The sequence below is a fragment of the Stegodyphus dumicola genome, chromosome 1 (genome assembly GCF_044657685.1).
Source record: "Stegodyphus dumicola isolate Sdum_Otavi_A_Nest chromosome 1, ASM4465768v1".
Classification (NCBI taxonomy): Eukaryota; Metazoa; Arthropoda; class Arachnida; order Araneae; family Eresidae; genus Stegodyphus; species Stegodyphus dumicola.
In genome coordinates, this window is record NC_140768.1 from 11892042 (window position 1) to 11910523 (window position 18482).

At 34.7% G+C, this 18482-nt stretch overlaps 1 protein-coding gene across 6 annotated transcripts in view; it reads left to right on the forward strand.

Annotated features, from left to right (window-relative positions):
* LOC118189253 (calcium and integrin-binding protein 1-like) overlaps positions 1-18482 on the forward strand; it is a 147553-nt gene that overhangs the window by 38292 nt on the left and 90779 nt on the right. For 5 of the 6 annotated variants that reach the window (XM_085812869.1, XM_085812875.1, XM_085812877.1 and 2 more), the window contains exons 5-6: positions 2261-2408; positions 6972-7170. In XM_085812869.1, coding sequence (XP_085668995.1) covers positions 2261-2408; positions 6972-7170 — 347 coding nt within the window. Of the gene's footprint in view, positions 1-2260; positions 2409-6971; positions 7171-9042; positions 9065-18482 lie in introns of those variants that run through there. The other variant, XM_085812886.1, reaches the window with a different exon arrangement.

Here is an 18482-nt window from a genome sequence, read left to right on the forward strand (position 1 = left end):
TCCTCCACGATGGCATACATTTTTATAAACAGACTGTACCGTAATCTAAATAATCTGTTGCCGGGACTTATCTCACTTATCGTGACTTATCAGACCATCAGAACAAGACGACGAAATTAGTTGTGGCAACGAGTGCAAGATTGAGCTTTTCGTTTGCACCATACGGGTGAGAGTACAACTTTGCTCAGCCCCCCAATTTTGATCGAAAGCACCCCGGGGGACGGGTCCGAGGGTTTCCTACCCCCTCTTCCCCTACCAACAACCTCTCGAGGGGACTTTCGGCTGGCCGCATGTTTAGAGTGCCCCCATGTCGCACAGGCGCTATACATTTACAGACATCCATACCTTCTCCGGAATACTGCAGTACGGCAGTAATAGTCACTAACCACTGTCCCACTACGGCGGCTGGCAAATGATATTAATCTATTCTAACCATTTTGTTAAAGCAATGACCTATTTATTAGCCCAAAGGACGTTAGCCGAGAAGGGCTATTAATTTCATTTTGGCATTTTGTGTTGGAAAATGTAAATGTCCGTTTCACTTTTCAAATTGTTGCCACCAAATATGATCGCCCCGTGTTGTATTTAAAGAAATTAAATCATGAAGAATCTGCATAAATGTATGTATGTTTCTTGACATTGTCATAAAAGAACGGTGCCAATTTTGGCCATCCAATTTTGAATGACGTACGTTTCCACCCGAATAAGGTCATCTGGAAGCCCGAATTTTGAATTTGTTTTATTACCTATTTCATATTTTGTAAATCATGAGTTTTTCATTAAGAAACTCGATGATTTCAAAGCGAGCAATGGCAACACTATGTGAAAAAAAAATTGTATCTCCATTTGTAAACATTTGTACCAGCGCACGACACTGTGTATCGGAACTCTAAAGATATTCTCTTTTCAAATTATTTTAGATATTTGTAGCTGTAAAGTAAACATTTCAACTCTTTAAAATATTACTAATTACGGAGATAAACGAGCTAAAAATGTTCCTTTTTTTTTTATAATGCTTCAGCCTAATCGCTTGCCCTATAGTGCTGATATATTATCGTGTTCATGAGAAAGAAACCTCTAATAGCTTTTAACATGATACTGACACCAGGAAAATCCCAGATATATTAATATTTTGATGTGAGTAAAAACGCCAATCAAAACCTCCTGAAATTTGTTCCTTACTCAAGCACTTATTGCCCAGTGCGTGTAACAAAGTTTTCTTTCATAATTGGCAACATAAAATACCTCTTCGAAATGGCGCTCCTTGCGATCGGGCACCCTTGAACGAGGCACTACCTCATCACCTGCACGGAGCTCTGATCGTTATCCGTAAAGACAATGATAAGGTAACGATTTTTTTTTTTTTTACACATTCCGTTTCAGGATGGAGTAGTTGTGAAGTATTTTCCAGTTGCTTCAATATGCAATAAATTTGAATAGTAAACCAAGACTGTCGTGTTCTATGAGTGAGGGATTTAGTCATTATCAAATGTTTCTATTAAAATCAGTGCATACATTTATTCTCCATTATAACTTGATATCTAACTTGACTAAGAATCTTTTACATAAATGCATAGGATTAAGAATATTACAAGAGAATTTTTTTAGCTCAGAGGGCTATTAGTCTCGAAACGTCCTTTTGCAACGTCCTTTTTGTCCTTTGAAACGTCCTTTTTGTCCTTTGATTCAGTACAAGCGTTATATTACTTTTCAAATATTATCATCCTGTATTATATTGTCACCAAATATTATGGCCCTGTATCATATTTAAAGAAATTAAATAATGAAGAATCTGCATCAGTGTGTGTCTGTTTCTCGTTTTGTGAAACGACAACAGTACCTAGGGTTATTAAATTTTGAATAAAGTAGTCCTTCACCCGAACATGGTCACCTGAAATCCCGAATTTGGAATTTTTATTGTCTATTTCATATTTTGTACAGCTTTAACGAATTTTTTATTACAGACTCAACGATTTCGAAGCGAGCAATGGCAACACCTGTACAAAAAATAACCCCATTATCTCCACAGCGCGAGAATGCCTTTCGGAAATTCTAAAGTTATGCTGTTTTTAAATATTTTTAGCCCGAAGGGACATTAGCGTAAATGCTCTCGAACCGTATATGTGTGTGTAAATGAAAAAATGCTCCTTTGGGTGTAATATAAAATCTGAAAGCTTTCAGACTTTATATATTTTTCTTATATTTTTTTATTAACATTTTGTGTGTTTACTTTTATTTATTATTATTATAAATATTTCAGAATAATCCCTTCACTCCTCGAATCTGTGATATATTTTCATCCGAAAGAGACGGACACTGGTCTTTTGAAGACTTCTTGGATATGGTATCCGTTTTCAGCCCAAATGCACCAGCTGATAAGAAAGCAGAATACGCATTTAACATCTACGGTAAGAAAAATAAAATAATATTAAAAATTCTGTTAAATGTATGCAAAATACTGTGTGTATAGTGAGTACAAAGTAATGGATTTTTATTAATTTCCGTGGTTTTGATCCAAGTTCTTTTGCAGAAGCGTTTTTAACCAGTTAACTGTGATTGACGAGTATACTCGTCATGGAGAAGCGGCACGATTTTGTGTATTGACGAGTATACTCGTCATGCGTATATTATGTTAATGAAATGGAAAGATAAGAGGGAGGTTTATTTAGTCAGTACTGTACATAATGACAACGTAACAGAAACGGAGAAAGAAACCGGAGCTAGTGATTGATTATAATAAAAAATGGGTGGAGTGGATATGAGCGATGGAATGATCATAGCGTACTCCACAGCAAGAAAACGACTCAAGAAGTACTACAAAAAGATATTTCTCCATTTCGTAGACATTATGTGTCTGAATGCATTCATATTATATAAAAAAATAATGTAACATTATAGCGTATCAACTTTTTGCTCAAATTTATTGAAGACACTTTTGCGACGTATGCAATTGAAAGAAATAAATCGACACTCGGCCATTTAGACCTAATATAAGCCAGTTAGGCGGAAATAAAAAAAAAAAAAAAAAGCAACCCTACGCGAAGGTGTTCGCATTGCTACAAACGTAAGATCAGGAAGGAATCGCGTTACTGGTGTTTGATTTGCAAAGTCCCATTGTGTATAGTAGCTTGTTTCGCCGAATATCACTCCACAGGAGGAATTTAAATTCTTACTTTTATATGTATAACATTTAATTTAATGGATTGCGTTTTTAGTTTAATATGTATGTAATATATGCTTATGTTAAACTAATAAGTCAATCAATATTAGTAATAAAATTTTCAATTTTGTAAAATAAACCCATCTTTTTCATGCAATATCTTACCAGCGCAACTTACTCTGTGATGGACGAATATACTCGTCATGGCTCGATTCTGGCGACACAAAACGATACGCACTCTTAAACGAGGGCGCCACAGTTAACTGGTTAAAGGGGGGAAATGGGTACATCTGTTCGCGGGCGCAGCATCCAGAGGGTGGCAAATTGTTGCTACGAAATTTTAAAATGAAATGCTTTCTATTTTTGGCAACTATGAAGGCGAAACCTTCAATTGTCCCCGGAGGCTAAAAGCCACTGCTATGGCTCGTGGATTTTCGCTTCAACAACTAAACTAATTTAGGATCGCATATTGTTTCGGTATTATTAGCTGCGTATTTGTTACGGTAATAGGATTTCAAAGCGTATCTCCATCTCCAGGCTTCTAATCAAGTTAGCGTATTTTCATATTAAAACATTTACGTTTAAAAACTGCAATCGCGAATGGGCAGGCAAAAAAGAGAACTGGTAGGGATAGACAAGGTAAGAAAGGTAGCATGCAGAGACGTGGAAGGAACATAACTTTCATAACGATTGCGAGACTGCTTGTGCGGTGGGTAAAATCACAGCCATCAATAGTACAGCAAAAGTAGCTACCACCATTCATATATTTTCGCTACTCATACAAATAAATTGCAATGAGAAAACGGAGTTGCATTCGCTTTTCCAGATTTATCAAAATGACATCTATCTTAAAGTGCAAAACGTTCTACAGAATATTACCGTAATTTCCGGAAGAAAGGCCGCATCAGCGTAAACGCCGCACTCGAGAAAAATGGCGGGAAAGAAATTAAAATTACACAGAAACGCCGCATCAGCGTAAACGCCGCAATAGATTAAATTGCGCGTGACATCGTCGTGGGCCGTATAGATGCAAAAACCAGGACTTAGGATCGGATCCTAAGTCCTGATATATGACATACCAGTTAAGAAAAATGCATGAAATGAAACCATAACTCAAAAATAAATTAAAGGTAAGAAATGTATAGCTTCTGTGCCGTTTAGAGAAATTTTCCGCTCCCTTCTTACTTAAAAACTATTCAACAAGTACTTGTACCCAAACTGATGGGATCTGTATTTGGCAGAATGCCAAGAAAAAATCCATTCATGCTGAAGGGGAAATACGTCAGAGTTCGTTATTGCGAGGCAGGTGGAGTCGTGTCCGCCTTTGAAAAAAATTGCAGAAAATGCAGGAGTGGGGAGAGAATGGGTCCTGGAAGATTCATCGAATGGCAGAGGAGAGAGACTGTTCAAACTGATGAGAATGTTGATTTGAAAGGGGGAAGAATGTTATTGTTCTGAGATCTCGTTTAGGGTGAACGGATGTAGGTCCGTTCAAGGGAAAGAATGTAAACAAAATAACGTTCGCAAAAATCAACTGAGTGGTCTTTTGTGTGGGAACAGCACCAGTCTATGCACAATGACCATCATAGGAAATATTTTAATTTTAGTGCACCTAAACGCCGCATGGGTAGAAACGCCGCACCCGCTGAAAATTTAAGTTTTAAACACGTAAACGCCGCGGCGTTTCTTCCGGAAATTACGGTATTGACTTGAATAAGAAAAGGCAAAAATTGTGAAATGGGACGGTTCTATATCTCTCGTTCTACTGGGTCGATTGACAAAATTCAAATTGTGTTTATCAAGTCTCGATATCGTGACTTAAAATATATATTAGATTTATATATAGCTTCGTTCTAATAAGGTATTTTGACACAAAATCGTACTTTTTCTGAAATAGCCTGCCAAATTTTTACCATATTTCGATTCAACGACCAAATTATGCGTAAATATTAAATTTCGTAAAATTTGGTACGAAATTTACGGAGAAATTTAAAAATTTATCTTGGCGCATTTTTTCAAGTTGCGCCAAGAATAATTCACTTGGCGAACTTCTTCATTTATGGCAACCTATTTACCTTTCGCTTTTTACATTGTGCATGAGAGGAGAAAAAAAGTCACCCCGTTTCTACTCTCAAATAATTTTAACAAAGTGCGTAAACCACATTAGATGTTATGATCGCTTTCAACAAATATGCCAAATTTCAAAACGCGCCACTATATAAATTCACGTATATCTTCGGAAATTTTGAATAAAAAGCTTTCATGTTTTGCAGGCGTGCTTAGAAATACATCTACTTTAAGGTGGTGATAAAAATTTTATAGGTTATAATTCAAAAGTTTTTTTCGAAAAATTTGTAAAAATTATTAAAAAATACAAATATTAAAAATAAATCATAAAAAATGGGTGAATTTTATTTGGAATGAGCCTAAATTTGGAACTGTTAAAGAAGGGATCAAGTAAGTGTTATAAAAAAGGATATATTAATAAATACATACGAAATTGAATAAATATTGAGGAGCTCAAACTTTGAGAGCTGATTTTTATAAAAACTACTCGTGCGATTTTTACAAAACTTGGCAGTTCGGCATAATTTGAGTCGTAATATGGAAAAAAGTTAGCGTATCATTTCATAAAAAGTGCGATTTTGTGTCAAAATACCTATATTAGAACAATGCTATATATAAATCTAATACATATCCTAAGTCGCGCTTTCGAGACATGAAAAACGTAGAACGGGAGAGATACAATTGTCTCCCCCCTTTTTTTGGGCAGTGTACAAATTAGTTTTATTGGTATAATCATAAATCGTATCTAATCAGAACTTGGTGACAAAGTGGCTTCTAAATTTTGGTTTTGTGGCTACAAGCAGCTAAAAACAATAAGCTTATAACAGCGAAATTTTTATCAAGATGCTTCAGAAGGAGTCTAAAGAGTAAAGGAAGTTTTGTAATCGTGGAAAATTTTGGGTATCATATTTCAACGGAATATTCATGGTGATCGTTCTCAAATCCATTTGGACGATTTTTTTTTTTGCATGACATCTGCATCTACAGACAGAATAAAGGACGCTTTGTTCCTAAATGGATTCAAAAGGGATTTTTTTTCGTGACGTCTGTTCGTACCTTGCAAAACGCAAAAACGATTAGCTGTAGAACGTTGAAATTTTGTATATGGGACTATTGTAACACCTGGTTGTGTGCCTCCCTTTTTTTTATTGCAATTGGCAGTACCAAAGTGTATTGCTATCGTTGGTCTTTCTTAGTCGGATATTTCCAGTTGCAGAAGGGTTTTAAACGATGCAAAATAGTCACGTTTTGGCAATGTCAAATTAAGAAAAAAATAATTTTCGACAAATAATGAAATCTAACTTTCATGCGGTCTCCCGTTTCCTATACTTATATTTCGGAAAGTTTTATACTCATTATGAAAAAATAAATAAATAAAAATACAAGAAGTTTGACACCCGTACGACAAAAATTGAGAGGGATATTTAATTTCAAAATCTGCAATTTTTGATGTCATTTTCAACTTATCTTGAGAGATTAGTTAATTAAGTTAGAAAAATTCGAGGAAGGAAGTAATGTGTACAATTTAATAGGCCGTACAAGGAAGTAACGGGGTGTCCATACCAGTTCTTTTTTAAATACACTCAGTCTTAAAATGGTGTTAATGTTAAAGAAAAAAAAAGGTATTTTATTCACCCGGATTTAATTTGAAATTACATGATACTTTTCATTTATTATTATTATTGGTTCAGTGATACACAATAGTTGATTTTTTGATTTTCAAATGAAAATTTCGTGTGTTTAGATTTTGACCAAGATGGCTACTTATCAAAAGAAGATTTAGAGACGTTAATATGCTACCTAACAGCAGGTCAACACCTGGAACGGCACGAAATAGAAGAAATAATCGAAAAAACAATGGAAGAAGCGGATATCGATAAAGATGGAATGCTATCACCTGGAGAATTTAAACACGTTTTGATGAAATGCCCTGATTTTGGAAGGTAAGAGAATATTTTTTAAAATTTATTCCCGGTATGTCCAGTACAACATAAACAGACAGAAATCCTTAGGCCATATATAAAAGGGGATAATAATTCTTGCTAGGTTTTTTGACGCACAGTGAAATCATTGAGTTCGTTCATCAAAAATTTGTTAAAGTTTTACAAAGCATGAAATAGATAATAAAACAAATTAAAAAATTCGGGCTTTCAGGTAAGTCTTCCAACAGGTGATGTAGTCCTCCAACCATATTTAGGTGGAGGACTATGCTATTCAAAATTGGATGGCTTTAGCTACCTTTGTTTTTTCACATTGTGAGAAACATGCATACATTCATGTAGACTCTTCATTGTTTAATATCTTTAAATGTAATACAGGGCGATAATATTTTTGTCAATAATTTGAAAAGTGATGCTTTGTTTATAGAGATTCAACGCAAAATGTTGTTTTGAAACTAATATCCCATTCGGGACTAACGTTCTTTTGAGCTAATAGAGTTAACAATAGTTATAATTTAGTTGCTGCTTGTGGCAGATATAAAACTTATTCTGCTTTTGAATGGAATCCTTTGAGAAACTTCATTGCTTTACTAATGCTCGGGATCATTTTCTAAATATAGGAAGAAAGAAATGTATAAAATAAATAAGAAATGTGTAATTGAAAATGTTAGTGGAATAAAAATTGTTAAAAAATAATTAACTTGAATTGCATTACTGAATGAATGAATGAAGAACAACAATAAGCATTTAGATGTGTCTGAAATCTCAACAAACATCACAAAGCATCTAAAATTTGTTAGTTATACAATCGCCTAATTTTAGCAAATTATTATAAAGAAATATAGAGATATAAGTATCAGCCTTAAAAAAGAATTACTTTTGTATAACTAAGGAAAAGTATTCAGTGTTTAACCCTTTCTGGCAGGCTACTCTTTAAAAGTTGGAATTTTACCAAAAAAATTTGTAGGCAGTCTAGTTATGTCTAGGAGAGTATGCAGGTATAATTTTACAAAGATTGCACAAACCGTTTCCATTTTATGGGTATGTTCGAAGCGAACATACTGAGTCGCACGAGCTGCGATAGGTGAGTATTGCTGTGAAGCACATATTACAGTAAAATACTTTGTCTATGATTTAAAAACACTAGAATCTGATCTCTGTAGCAGATTTAGCATACCCAGGGTGCACCATGGGAAGCCTGCTACTCTGTACCCGCCCCCCCTGAAAAAAAAGGAAACTCTCATTGCTTCAGCAATGCTGAGGCCTCTCCGAGCCATTTACACAATTTTAAAATTTATAAGAAAAATACTTAAAATACTATAATATTTATAATTAATTATTGACTAGAAAAAATAATTATTAAATATATATACAAATAAAAATCTACAGAAATCAAAACTAAACAAACTATGCACGCTGAAAGCAAGAGAAAAAAAGGGTCTGCTCTCGCTGAAAATCAAATAGCTAAGCGAAAACGAAGTACCTGGGGTCTTCAAAACCAAAAACAGAAAAAAATAAAAGCATATATAAATAAATCTTCATTCTCTGCCTTTCCCGTGTTTGAAGCATGAGACAGGCGCTATCAGTACGGTGTGTTCAGTCCATAGCACAATATTTCAAGGATAAAAATTAAAAGTAAATACAGAATAGGCAGATTAGCATACAAACAACAAAATTATGTATAGATTTTTTTCATTGATATTCTTTATATTTAAAAAAAATCTGAAACATTTCTTTGAAAAATCAGTATTTTTAAAAACAGAATATGTCTCAACGTTAATGATTTGCTTGTGTGGTGCTGCCATCTATTATTCATAAAAGAGATTAAAAGTAAATATTAGCGTAGTTTTCCTGATATTTATCGATTATTTTCAGTGTCTAAAGAGGGAATATTTTTGGTGTGTTCACACCGAACACACTGCGCCGAAAAGGGTTACAAACCTAGCATTGATTGCAAAAAGGAAGGTAGATGTAACCAAATACTTAATCCAAGATATGCCGCTTGTGTAGCAAATATATATGAATAAATAAAACTACAGTTATTTCAAGATCTTTCTGGCAATAATTTCAAATTATCTTTGTCAAAAGTTTTCCAAATAAAACATCACCAGTGCAAAGGTAAAATTAAAAAGAAAAGTCTGAAAGCTTTCAGATTTTATATTACATCCAAAGAGGCGTTTTTTTAAGGTTTTGTGTGTTGCCTTCAATTTTCACGAATTTAACACATTGCGGCCGCGACTATTCCCGGAACGGTTACACCGAATTTCAAACCGCTCACCCAGGACCACCCATTGACGGACCTGAAAAAGCCTTTACAAGCGTTTCCTCTTAATCTCAATTTTTGACCCCGGCGCAAGCGACCGAAATTTCGACTGGGGCCGCCCCAATGGTCACGGAAATGGACCAAACTTTGACCCCCGATATCTCGGTCCCTAATTGTCCGATCCACTTGCGATTTGAAACGTGACCTAACAGGGCTTCGGCCTTCCTCCCCATGCTCGACAATCGCGGCTCACCGCAGGGGGTCCAGGGGATTTTTCCGTAATGTTAAAACACAAACTCGCGAATATCTCCGAAACGGTTCGACAGAATGTCGCAAATTCTGGTGTGAAAGGGCGCCCTAGTAATACCTACAATCCCTCCACATTTGGTGGTCCTAGCTTCCATAGTTTTTTTTTTTTTTTTTTTTTGGCGAATTTTTGAAGGTTTAAAAAATAGCTCATAAATCGAACGGAAATTCCCTACAGAAAATCCATTCGCGAATTTTAAAAATCCGAGATAGCCAAAATGTTGCTCTCGAAGAGTACATCAATTTGAAAAAAAAAACAGTTTCCCTCTAGGCCCAATAGGACCCGACTTTCATAGGGTCAAAGTTCACGAATTTGACACATTACGGCCGCGACTATCCCCGGAACAGTTACACCGAATTTCAAACCGCTCACACAATACTTCCCATTGAGACACATGAACAAGTCCCCGCAAGCGTTTTCTCGTATCTCAATTATTGACCCCGGCGCAAGCGACCGAAATTTCGATTGGGGCCGCCCCAATGGTCACGGAAATGGACCAAACTTTGACCCCCGATATCTCGGTCCCTAATTGTCCGATCCACTTGCGATTTGAAACGTGACCTAACAGGGCTTAGGCCTTCCTCCCCATACTCGTCAATCGCGGCTCACCGCAGGGAATCCAGGGGATTGTTCTGTAATGTTAAAACACAAACTCGCGAATATCTCCGAAACGGCTCGATAGAATGTCGCAAATTTTGGTGTGAAAGGGCGCCCTAGTAATACCTACAATCCCTCCAAATTTGGTGGTCCTAGCTTCCATAGTTTTTTTTTGGCGAATTTTTGAAGGTTTAAAAAATAGCCCATAAATCGAACGAAAATTCCCTACAGAAAATCCATTCGCGAATTTTAAAAATCCGAGATAGCCAAAATGTTGCTCTTGAAGAGTACATCAATTTAAAAAAAAAGTTTCCCTGTAGGCCCAATAGGACCCGACTTTCAGAGTTGCCATTGCTCGTTTTCAAATTGTTGAGTTTGTTAATAAAAATTCTTTAAAGTTTTATAAAATTTTAAATAGATAATAAAACAAATTCGAAGTTCGGGCTTCCGAGTGCCCATGTTTGGTTAGAGGACTACGTTATTCAAAATTGGATGGCTCTAGCTACACTTCTTTTATCACAATGCGAGAGACATTCATTCATTCATGCAGATTCTTCATTATTTGGTTTCTTTAAATGTTATCCATGGTGATAATATTTGTTGGCAACAGTTTGAAAAGTGAACCAATGCATAAAGTGGAAGGACGCAAAATGCCGTTTTGAGACTAAAAGCCCTTTGGGCTAAAAACTCTCCTTGAAGTTTACTCCCCCCCCCATTTTTTTTTTTTTTTTTTTTAATGTTAAGGATTAAAATGTAGTGCAAATTAATGAGAAAACTTTGGTATTTGTACAAAGAAAAAATTCAATATTCTGTAGTATACTTCAGTCTCAAAGATAAATTAAAAATAGTTAACAGTATGAAAATTTGCACATATTCGAAATCGAGGTCATTAATTATATTTTAAGACCCCCCTCCACAGGCAGCAGTCCTCATTGCCATAAACGTTAAATTTCAAATTCTGGCATTATTTTGGCCATTATCATTTTTCTCGCATTTGTTTATAAATTCGACTATGATGACACATGCAAATATTGGTTCATGCATAATAATGATATTACAAGAATTGTGCACTGTTACATTCTGTGAATGAGAGCATACTATGCATTAGTATTGGGGTCAACAACCTTGTAGCTGTGGTGTGCCAAACTAATTTACCAATATGACTCAGGATGCCGCACATTAGGAAATATTTGAAACAATTCGATTCGATTCACATTGTGAAAAAACAACGATACCTAGAGCCATCAAATTTTGAATAACGTACTCCTCCACCAGAGTATTGCCACCTGAAAGCTCGGATTTAGAGTTTGTTTTATTGTCTATTTCATATTTTGTAAAAAAAAAAAATTACAAAAAGTTCTGCATTATATTTGAAGAAATTAAATAATGAAAATATCTGCATAAATGTATGTATGTTTCTCACATTGTGGTAAAACAACGTTATCTAGAGCCATCAAAATTTCAATAAATCCATAGGAAAATGGTATATAGAAGCCCCAATATGAATTAGAAATTAATTTTATTATCAATTTCATATTTCATCACACATCAACGAATTTTTAATTAAAAAACTAAACGATTTCAAAGCGAGCAATGGAAACGTTGAGAAAAAAAAAAAAAAAAAAAATTTTATCTCCTGCTCGTGATACTGTGTATCGGAAATTCTAAAGATATGCTCAATTTAAAACTATTTTGCGATATTGCTGTTGAACTGAATTTTGTGGTTTCAGTCCGAAGAACATGCTATTTAATAAATAAAGGTAACACAAAGTGTTAATAAAAATGCCCCTTTGGACGTAATTTTAAATCTGAAACCTTTCAGGGTTTTTTATTATTTATTTATTTTTTTGAGGAATTTTGGGGCTTAGTTCTGGTTTTCTTACTATTTTATCTCTTTGTGTCTATGTATATATGTATATATATGTAAGATAAAAATGTATGAATCAGAATTATAATATAACTATAAACATTAATTCTTCCTCTCTATTCTAAAATCATAATAACTTATCTGCATTGCGTCATTCAGATTAATCATGCGATCTTACGTAACCGTTACTACCAGATGCCTCTTGACAACCAATCGCTGAATTGTAAACCAAAACTTTTCTCTTCGCGTGCTTCCATCTTGCATAACTACGCACTTCAGCTTTTGCTCTGTGCTGTGCTAAGATGTAATTTCGCTGGCTTGCTTTCTATCCCAACAATATCAAAAATCTAAATCTTCTGTGGAAAGGCACGACTAGAGTGCCAAGTGATTGTGGCCACAAATATCAATTCGAAATAAAAATGGAATTAAAATCGCTTCTACTGCCAAGTTTTATTTACGAAGTCAACACATTAGTGACAATTAAGCCGGTAGGATAGTTTCCTGCAGCCTGAAACTTCAATGGAAAATTTAATTCAGCTCTTCAAATCATCGTTTTGTGATAAATCCAAGATAATGTGAAAGAAATGAATCATCAAGTTTGTTTTTTCAGTGTTTAAAAAATAACAGATCATTCTTCTGCTGTCGTGTTTTGCAAGTGCTTCAAAAAATAATCACGCGTAGTGTTTACAGATTGAAAGTAATCTCTCGATAAATTGAGAAGTTCGAATGCCTAGTAAAAAGAAAATCATCAGTGAGTTACCATTTAGGAATTAAGCATTACAGCGGGTTCAAGGTCGATCTGAGTTAGTGTTTGCAAGTATGTGCGACAGAAAATTATTTGCACTTCCGCTTTTTCAACAGCTGAAAAAATATTACATTCGTGTGAATCTAGCTCAGAAACTAAATTATTTAATATGTTGCGAATTCTATAGTTTTCATTTCAACTTTGGTTAAAATTTTCTGCAATTTGTTTTGAGAAAATCTGAAATTCTTGTTCATTAATTTTTCTAATTTTTCATAATTATGTGTGAGCAAATTAAGTAACTAATTTTAAGCTATTTAAATTATTCATAGGGAAGGATATTAAGATAAGTTTTTATGTTTTTGAAATTTTGTTGAGAATTTTGAATACGAATTTTATAATTATTCTAAAAATGAAGTAGGTGTAAAAAATAAGTGAAATTATTACAGATACGTAATATGAAATTATGGTAAATGCATGTTAAATTTATGGGTGATTGTATGTTAAGTATAGTGTATGTCGAGGGAGTACTGGGTTCCTAAAACAGAGGCCTGTTCCTAAACAGAGGCCTCTGTACAGTTGTTCCTTTTACCCTCTTCATGCAAGATAATGTTGGAGGCTCTCATTTTATGAATGCATGTAAATTTTTTATATTATTATTATATTTTTTTATTATGGAATGTATTAGTGCAGTTCTCAAAGGCCAGTTACCTTAATGCAAGGAACGGAGGCCTTTTCGATATTTGTACCTAGCACCCCCCAACCATCAGCAAGTAATCACGCTGATCTGTTGGCGAGGACATGCCATAGTGTTAAAGTCAAAGTGTTCATTTTCTAGTGTATAATTGTATTATTTATATTGAATTGTTTTTTGAATAAGTATAATATTTTGTAAAACGTCAATCTTTACGATGAGAGGAAAAAATGCATCATATTTGTGAACTATCAACATGCATCATATTTGTGGACTATCTGGCATTTAGAGATTTTACCAGATAGTTTCAGTCTATTTGAACTCTTTTTATGAAATGGACATTTTTAACAAAATTGAGGACTTTTGTAATTATAACTTATTTATTTATCAGTATTCCATATTTATTATGTTATAGTCTTAAAATTAGTCATATATTGTATATTTATTTATAACTCATTGTTTTAATGTTCAAAATTTCATATGCTATAAAGTCAAAATTTTATATGAGAAAGTCATGAACTATGATAGGCCATAGTTAAAGCTTATACGCTATGTTCTGGATGTTTTCATGTCTTTTCTCATACTTTTGCTTCACTCCTGTACTAATGCTTTTATCACCCCGGCCTCTCTTTTTGACGGGGGGGAAGATGTAAAATAAAAAAGAAAAAAAAAAAATTCCGATGGCTTTGCTCTTTGCGAACCAGCAACCTTTAATTACTTTTCTGCAATTCAGGATCGTCCCCTAACCCAGTACCTGCTAGAACATTCACGCCTATTACATAACCTCCTCATATAAATGGTGAGTCATAAGTTCTCCTAGACAGATGCCTTCTCGCCTTCGTCCTGCTAACGCTTCCGCTATGCTCCTCTTTCTTTGTTAGAACGTTATGATGTATTAAAGTTTAAAGTCAGTCGTATCTAATAGTTCAATTACTGAATAAGTTATTTGATTAACTTCATCTGGAAAAAGTCATCTGCTATAAATTAAAATAAAGATATGCTTGCTGTTAAAAGTGAAAAGTCCTGAGTCGTCATTTTACTCTGTGTTTCAATCACCCCAGCTTCGTTAACCATCTTCCAGAACGTGTAATGGAATAGCCTCACCATTCGCCCACGATGTGTTGGAATAACTGAAAACATTACATATATATAGTGCTTAAATTGTGCCAGAGCACACCGGAGCCCTAAATAAGATGAGCTCCGGTACTTCTTTTTATAAAACTGATCCACAGTTTCAAGGGAACCAAATTTAGAATTCCTAACGTTTTAGTTTAACAATAAGCAGACCTTGCAATACTCTATTTCCGTGGAAATACGAACTCGTGAGAACATGAGATGTTCAAGGAAAGTCCCCTCACTCACATGCGGAAACCTTTCCCTTTAAGAAAAGCAATAAATTTGGGGGAGTTTGTTTAGGAACGTCTAAATTTCTCGCCATGCCATCGTATCTAGTGTATTGTTATCGATGCTTACAGTTAGTTATCCTCACAGGAAAGAAAATTTGTGTTCTTAAATGTTCGTTAAGTGACAACGAGTACAATAAGAGTGAAATACTGAGATAAACTGCTCAAGCACGTCCTATACATCGTCTTCCCACAGTATCCACTAATTTGGGGGGGGAGCGTAACCAGCAACTTTACATTTAGGAGTCCGATTCAGGACTCATTTACCCCTGACAACCATCTGCTTGATGGCTATAATTATATCAACAGAGAGCCCGGTCAATGAAAACGTTCTCTATCACCAAGATTCCCCTCATTTTTTTTTTTTTTTTTTTGTTATACCCTCATTCTGTTTCGCCCTGGAATTTTCGTCAGCTGTACTTTAAGCATATATAATTTTTGTGATGATAAAAGAACTCCTTTCCCCCTACGATCAGAGCCTAAATTGGGCCGGAACTTACCAGATCTCGGTTCCGGTGCTTCTTAGTTTCTGTAATAAATCATAATTCTAGCCGGAACGCACCGGAGCCCTGAGTAAGATGGCTGCTGCACTTCTTTTATGTAGTTGAATAAAATTTATCTCGAAAATTTTATTTTAACAATATAGTTATATTAAATTTCAATTTATCTTTTTACATTTTATTTATTTTAATTAGTTAATTACTTCAATCTTTAATTATTTCAATAAATAATAATTAATTACCTAATAATTATCAATTAAATTATAATTAATTAATTATATAATAGTTATTGATTAAATAAGAATTTATAAACATTAATTAAATAGCTATTAATTAATTTGATAATAATTAACTATTTAATTTTAAAATTATGAACAAGTTTAATAGTCATTTTATTTATTTACTCTTGTTCCTCTCTGCTGACGGTCTTCCATAGGGCTCCGTCACTTCTAATCTTAGAAATGAAGCCTTTGTAACAGCTTTAATATCGTTATTAATCTCTCGTGCATTTGAAATAGATGAATAATAAATAATGTACAGATTACTGGCAATATTGAAATGCAGGCTTGAGAGCTGCATGCATTTTCTTGCACGAAGCATGTAATTATTTTTTTTAATAAGTTTATAGAATATGTTTTTTCTTCTTGTTTGTATGTCGCCATTTTTGAGTGTTAAATAAAAGTTATTGCTGTGTTCCATCATTGGAGTTGCTTCATATCGCCAAAGAAGCGTCACACCTTGGTGTACGCACATGTTTGAGAACAGCCGCCCTTCCACCATGCGAAATCGAAAAATCGCAACGACAGACGGTACACATCGCAAATTTCTTACATTTCCTTGAGGAAATAATGGAAGGAAAGTCAACTGTGTACAATTTTTGAAACGTGCACGAGTATTTCACCTTTCTCGCAGACATAACAGAAGATGATAATTTCTAAAACTATTTCCGAAAGGCACGTGTGCTAACACAACTCAGGACAAGATGAACGAAATAATGAAAGAACATACAAATAACGGCCTTGAGCTTGCTTTGTGATCATTGGCTAATATATGCCAGATGACACACAGTGGAGCTCGATGCCCATTGGAGAACTGGAGAACGACGTTTCTGGATACGTATGCTGTCACTCACAAAGCAGAAATTCTCATCTGATTCTAAGTATACATATTATATAAATTCATCATTCATTAATAGTATTCTGTATAGTAATAGAAAATTAGTATTAATGTTTCAAATTGTAATATTTTAATAATTTGTCTTGCATTTGCTGCATATTTATTCAAGACCTATGAATATCAGTTATATAACGCGAAAAATATACAGAAAGCAGCTAATCTTATCTAACAGCTGATTGTGAAAGAAAAATTACTGTGCTCTTAATTACAGTTACAGTCCTTTTAAATCTCCCTATTGTAAATAGCCGTTTTCTAGCTGACATTAGATTAAATTAATTCCATTATCCATTAGAAAATAAACCCACCAGCGGCCGATCGGTAAAGTCGCTGAACACTGGTAGTTCGGTCCGAGGTTCGAATCCTGCGAACGGGCTGGCTGCATGGGCGTTTTCGTGATTTTCCCAATGTGTAACGTGTATACGAGCCAGTTTCCCTTAGAAAGTCCTCCACGAAGGCATCCTTCATCTTAGGCAGATAGCCCTCGAGGCTTTGCCATAATCACACACACACACATTGCAAGGTTTTGTTTTAGATATAATCTAGAGAAAATTCTGTTGCTTTCAGACGTCCAAAATCACTTGTTTTGTTTTGTTCATATAATGAAGTATTAAACCCAATTCCACAAAAATCGTGAGAAATATTAAGAATAAGAAAAAGTCGGGAGAAATATATTGTAAATCCGGTTGGCGGGAGAGCAGTCGAAAATCGGGAGAGTTGGCAACTCTGCTCAAAGGTCGAGGGATCTCACCTTAGCTACAGATATCCTGGGAGGGGCCATTCTGTGTGGTCAAGAAACTAAAAAATGCAGTTGTGTTTATCCGAAAAATTCCTTCTTCTGAAAATCTGATAAGAGCATTATGACAGACCTTGCACCTGGGCCATGCAGGAATTATGGACGAGGAAGAAATTGTAAAATTTTTAAATATTTGAGTCTGTTCACTTGCTGAGCTGTAATACCATTAATTGTTATATTTATTGATTTTTTTTTTTTGTTTGTTTGTTTAATTCTTGCATTTTAGGTAGCAGTTTTATAGTTTAGTTTCGTATAATTAAATTTTTTCTTACATATTTTGTATACTTGTTTATGTCTAATACAGAAGAGGGTGAACTTTGTGATTCTAAATCAAACACAGATTAAACTGGGGAAATATCTCAAGCAAAATATAGGCAGAAATGTTTCTAACTGTCCCTGTCAATAATTTGTGTTGCCAAAATAGCAGCACTTGGTGAATTCATATGAACTTGGTGATTTTCTAGAAATTTCAAGAAAACGCATTTTTGAAGCTCTAGGAGTCTGGTTGTATAATTAAATATAATTTGTTGTATAATTTGTTGAAAAGTTGCCTTTCTTAACTAACAGTGCATCGAAGCTTCTTAAGTTCTGGCAATACCATATAAATATGCTTTCGACAGCAAGTTTTCTGTTAATCAGTCCTGTGTGGTTTTATGAGACTTCGGTTTCTTACACTGTGAGTAACATCAGTAATCAATAATATTTCTGGTGTGTAAAGCTATGTTCAGACGACGGTATAAAGGGCATAAGTGGTTTAAGCCGAGCTGCGCTGCCAGGCAACCAGTCTGTGCTACGTCACAAAATCTGGTTTAGGTCTCTTGGCATAAAGTTCGAAATTTTCAATTTTATGCTGTCCACCAATATAATAAGCATCGACCAGTCAGAGCGAATGCACGAAACCCGAATGGGAAAACAGAGCGGGAAAGCTGTAGACACAAATCCACGCATGCGCAAATTTAGCTTCTCTAAGTGG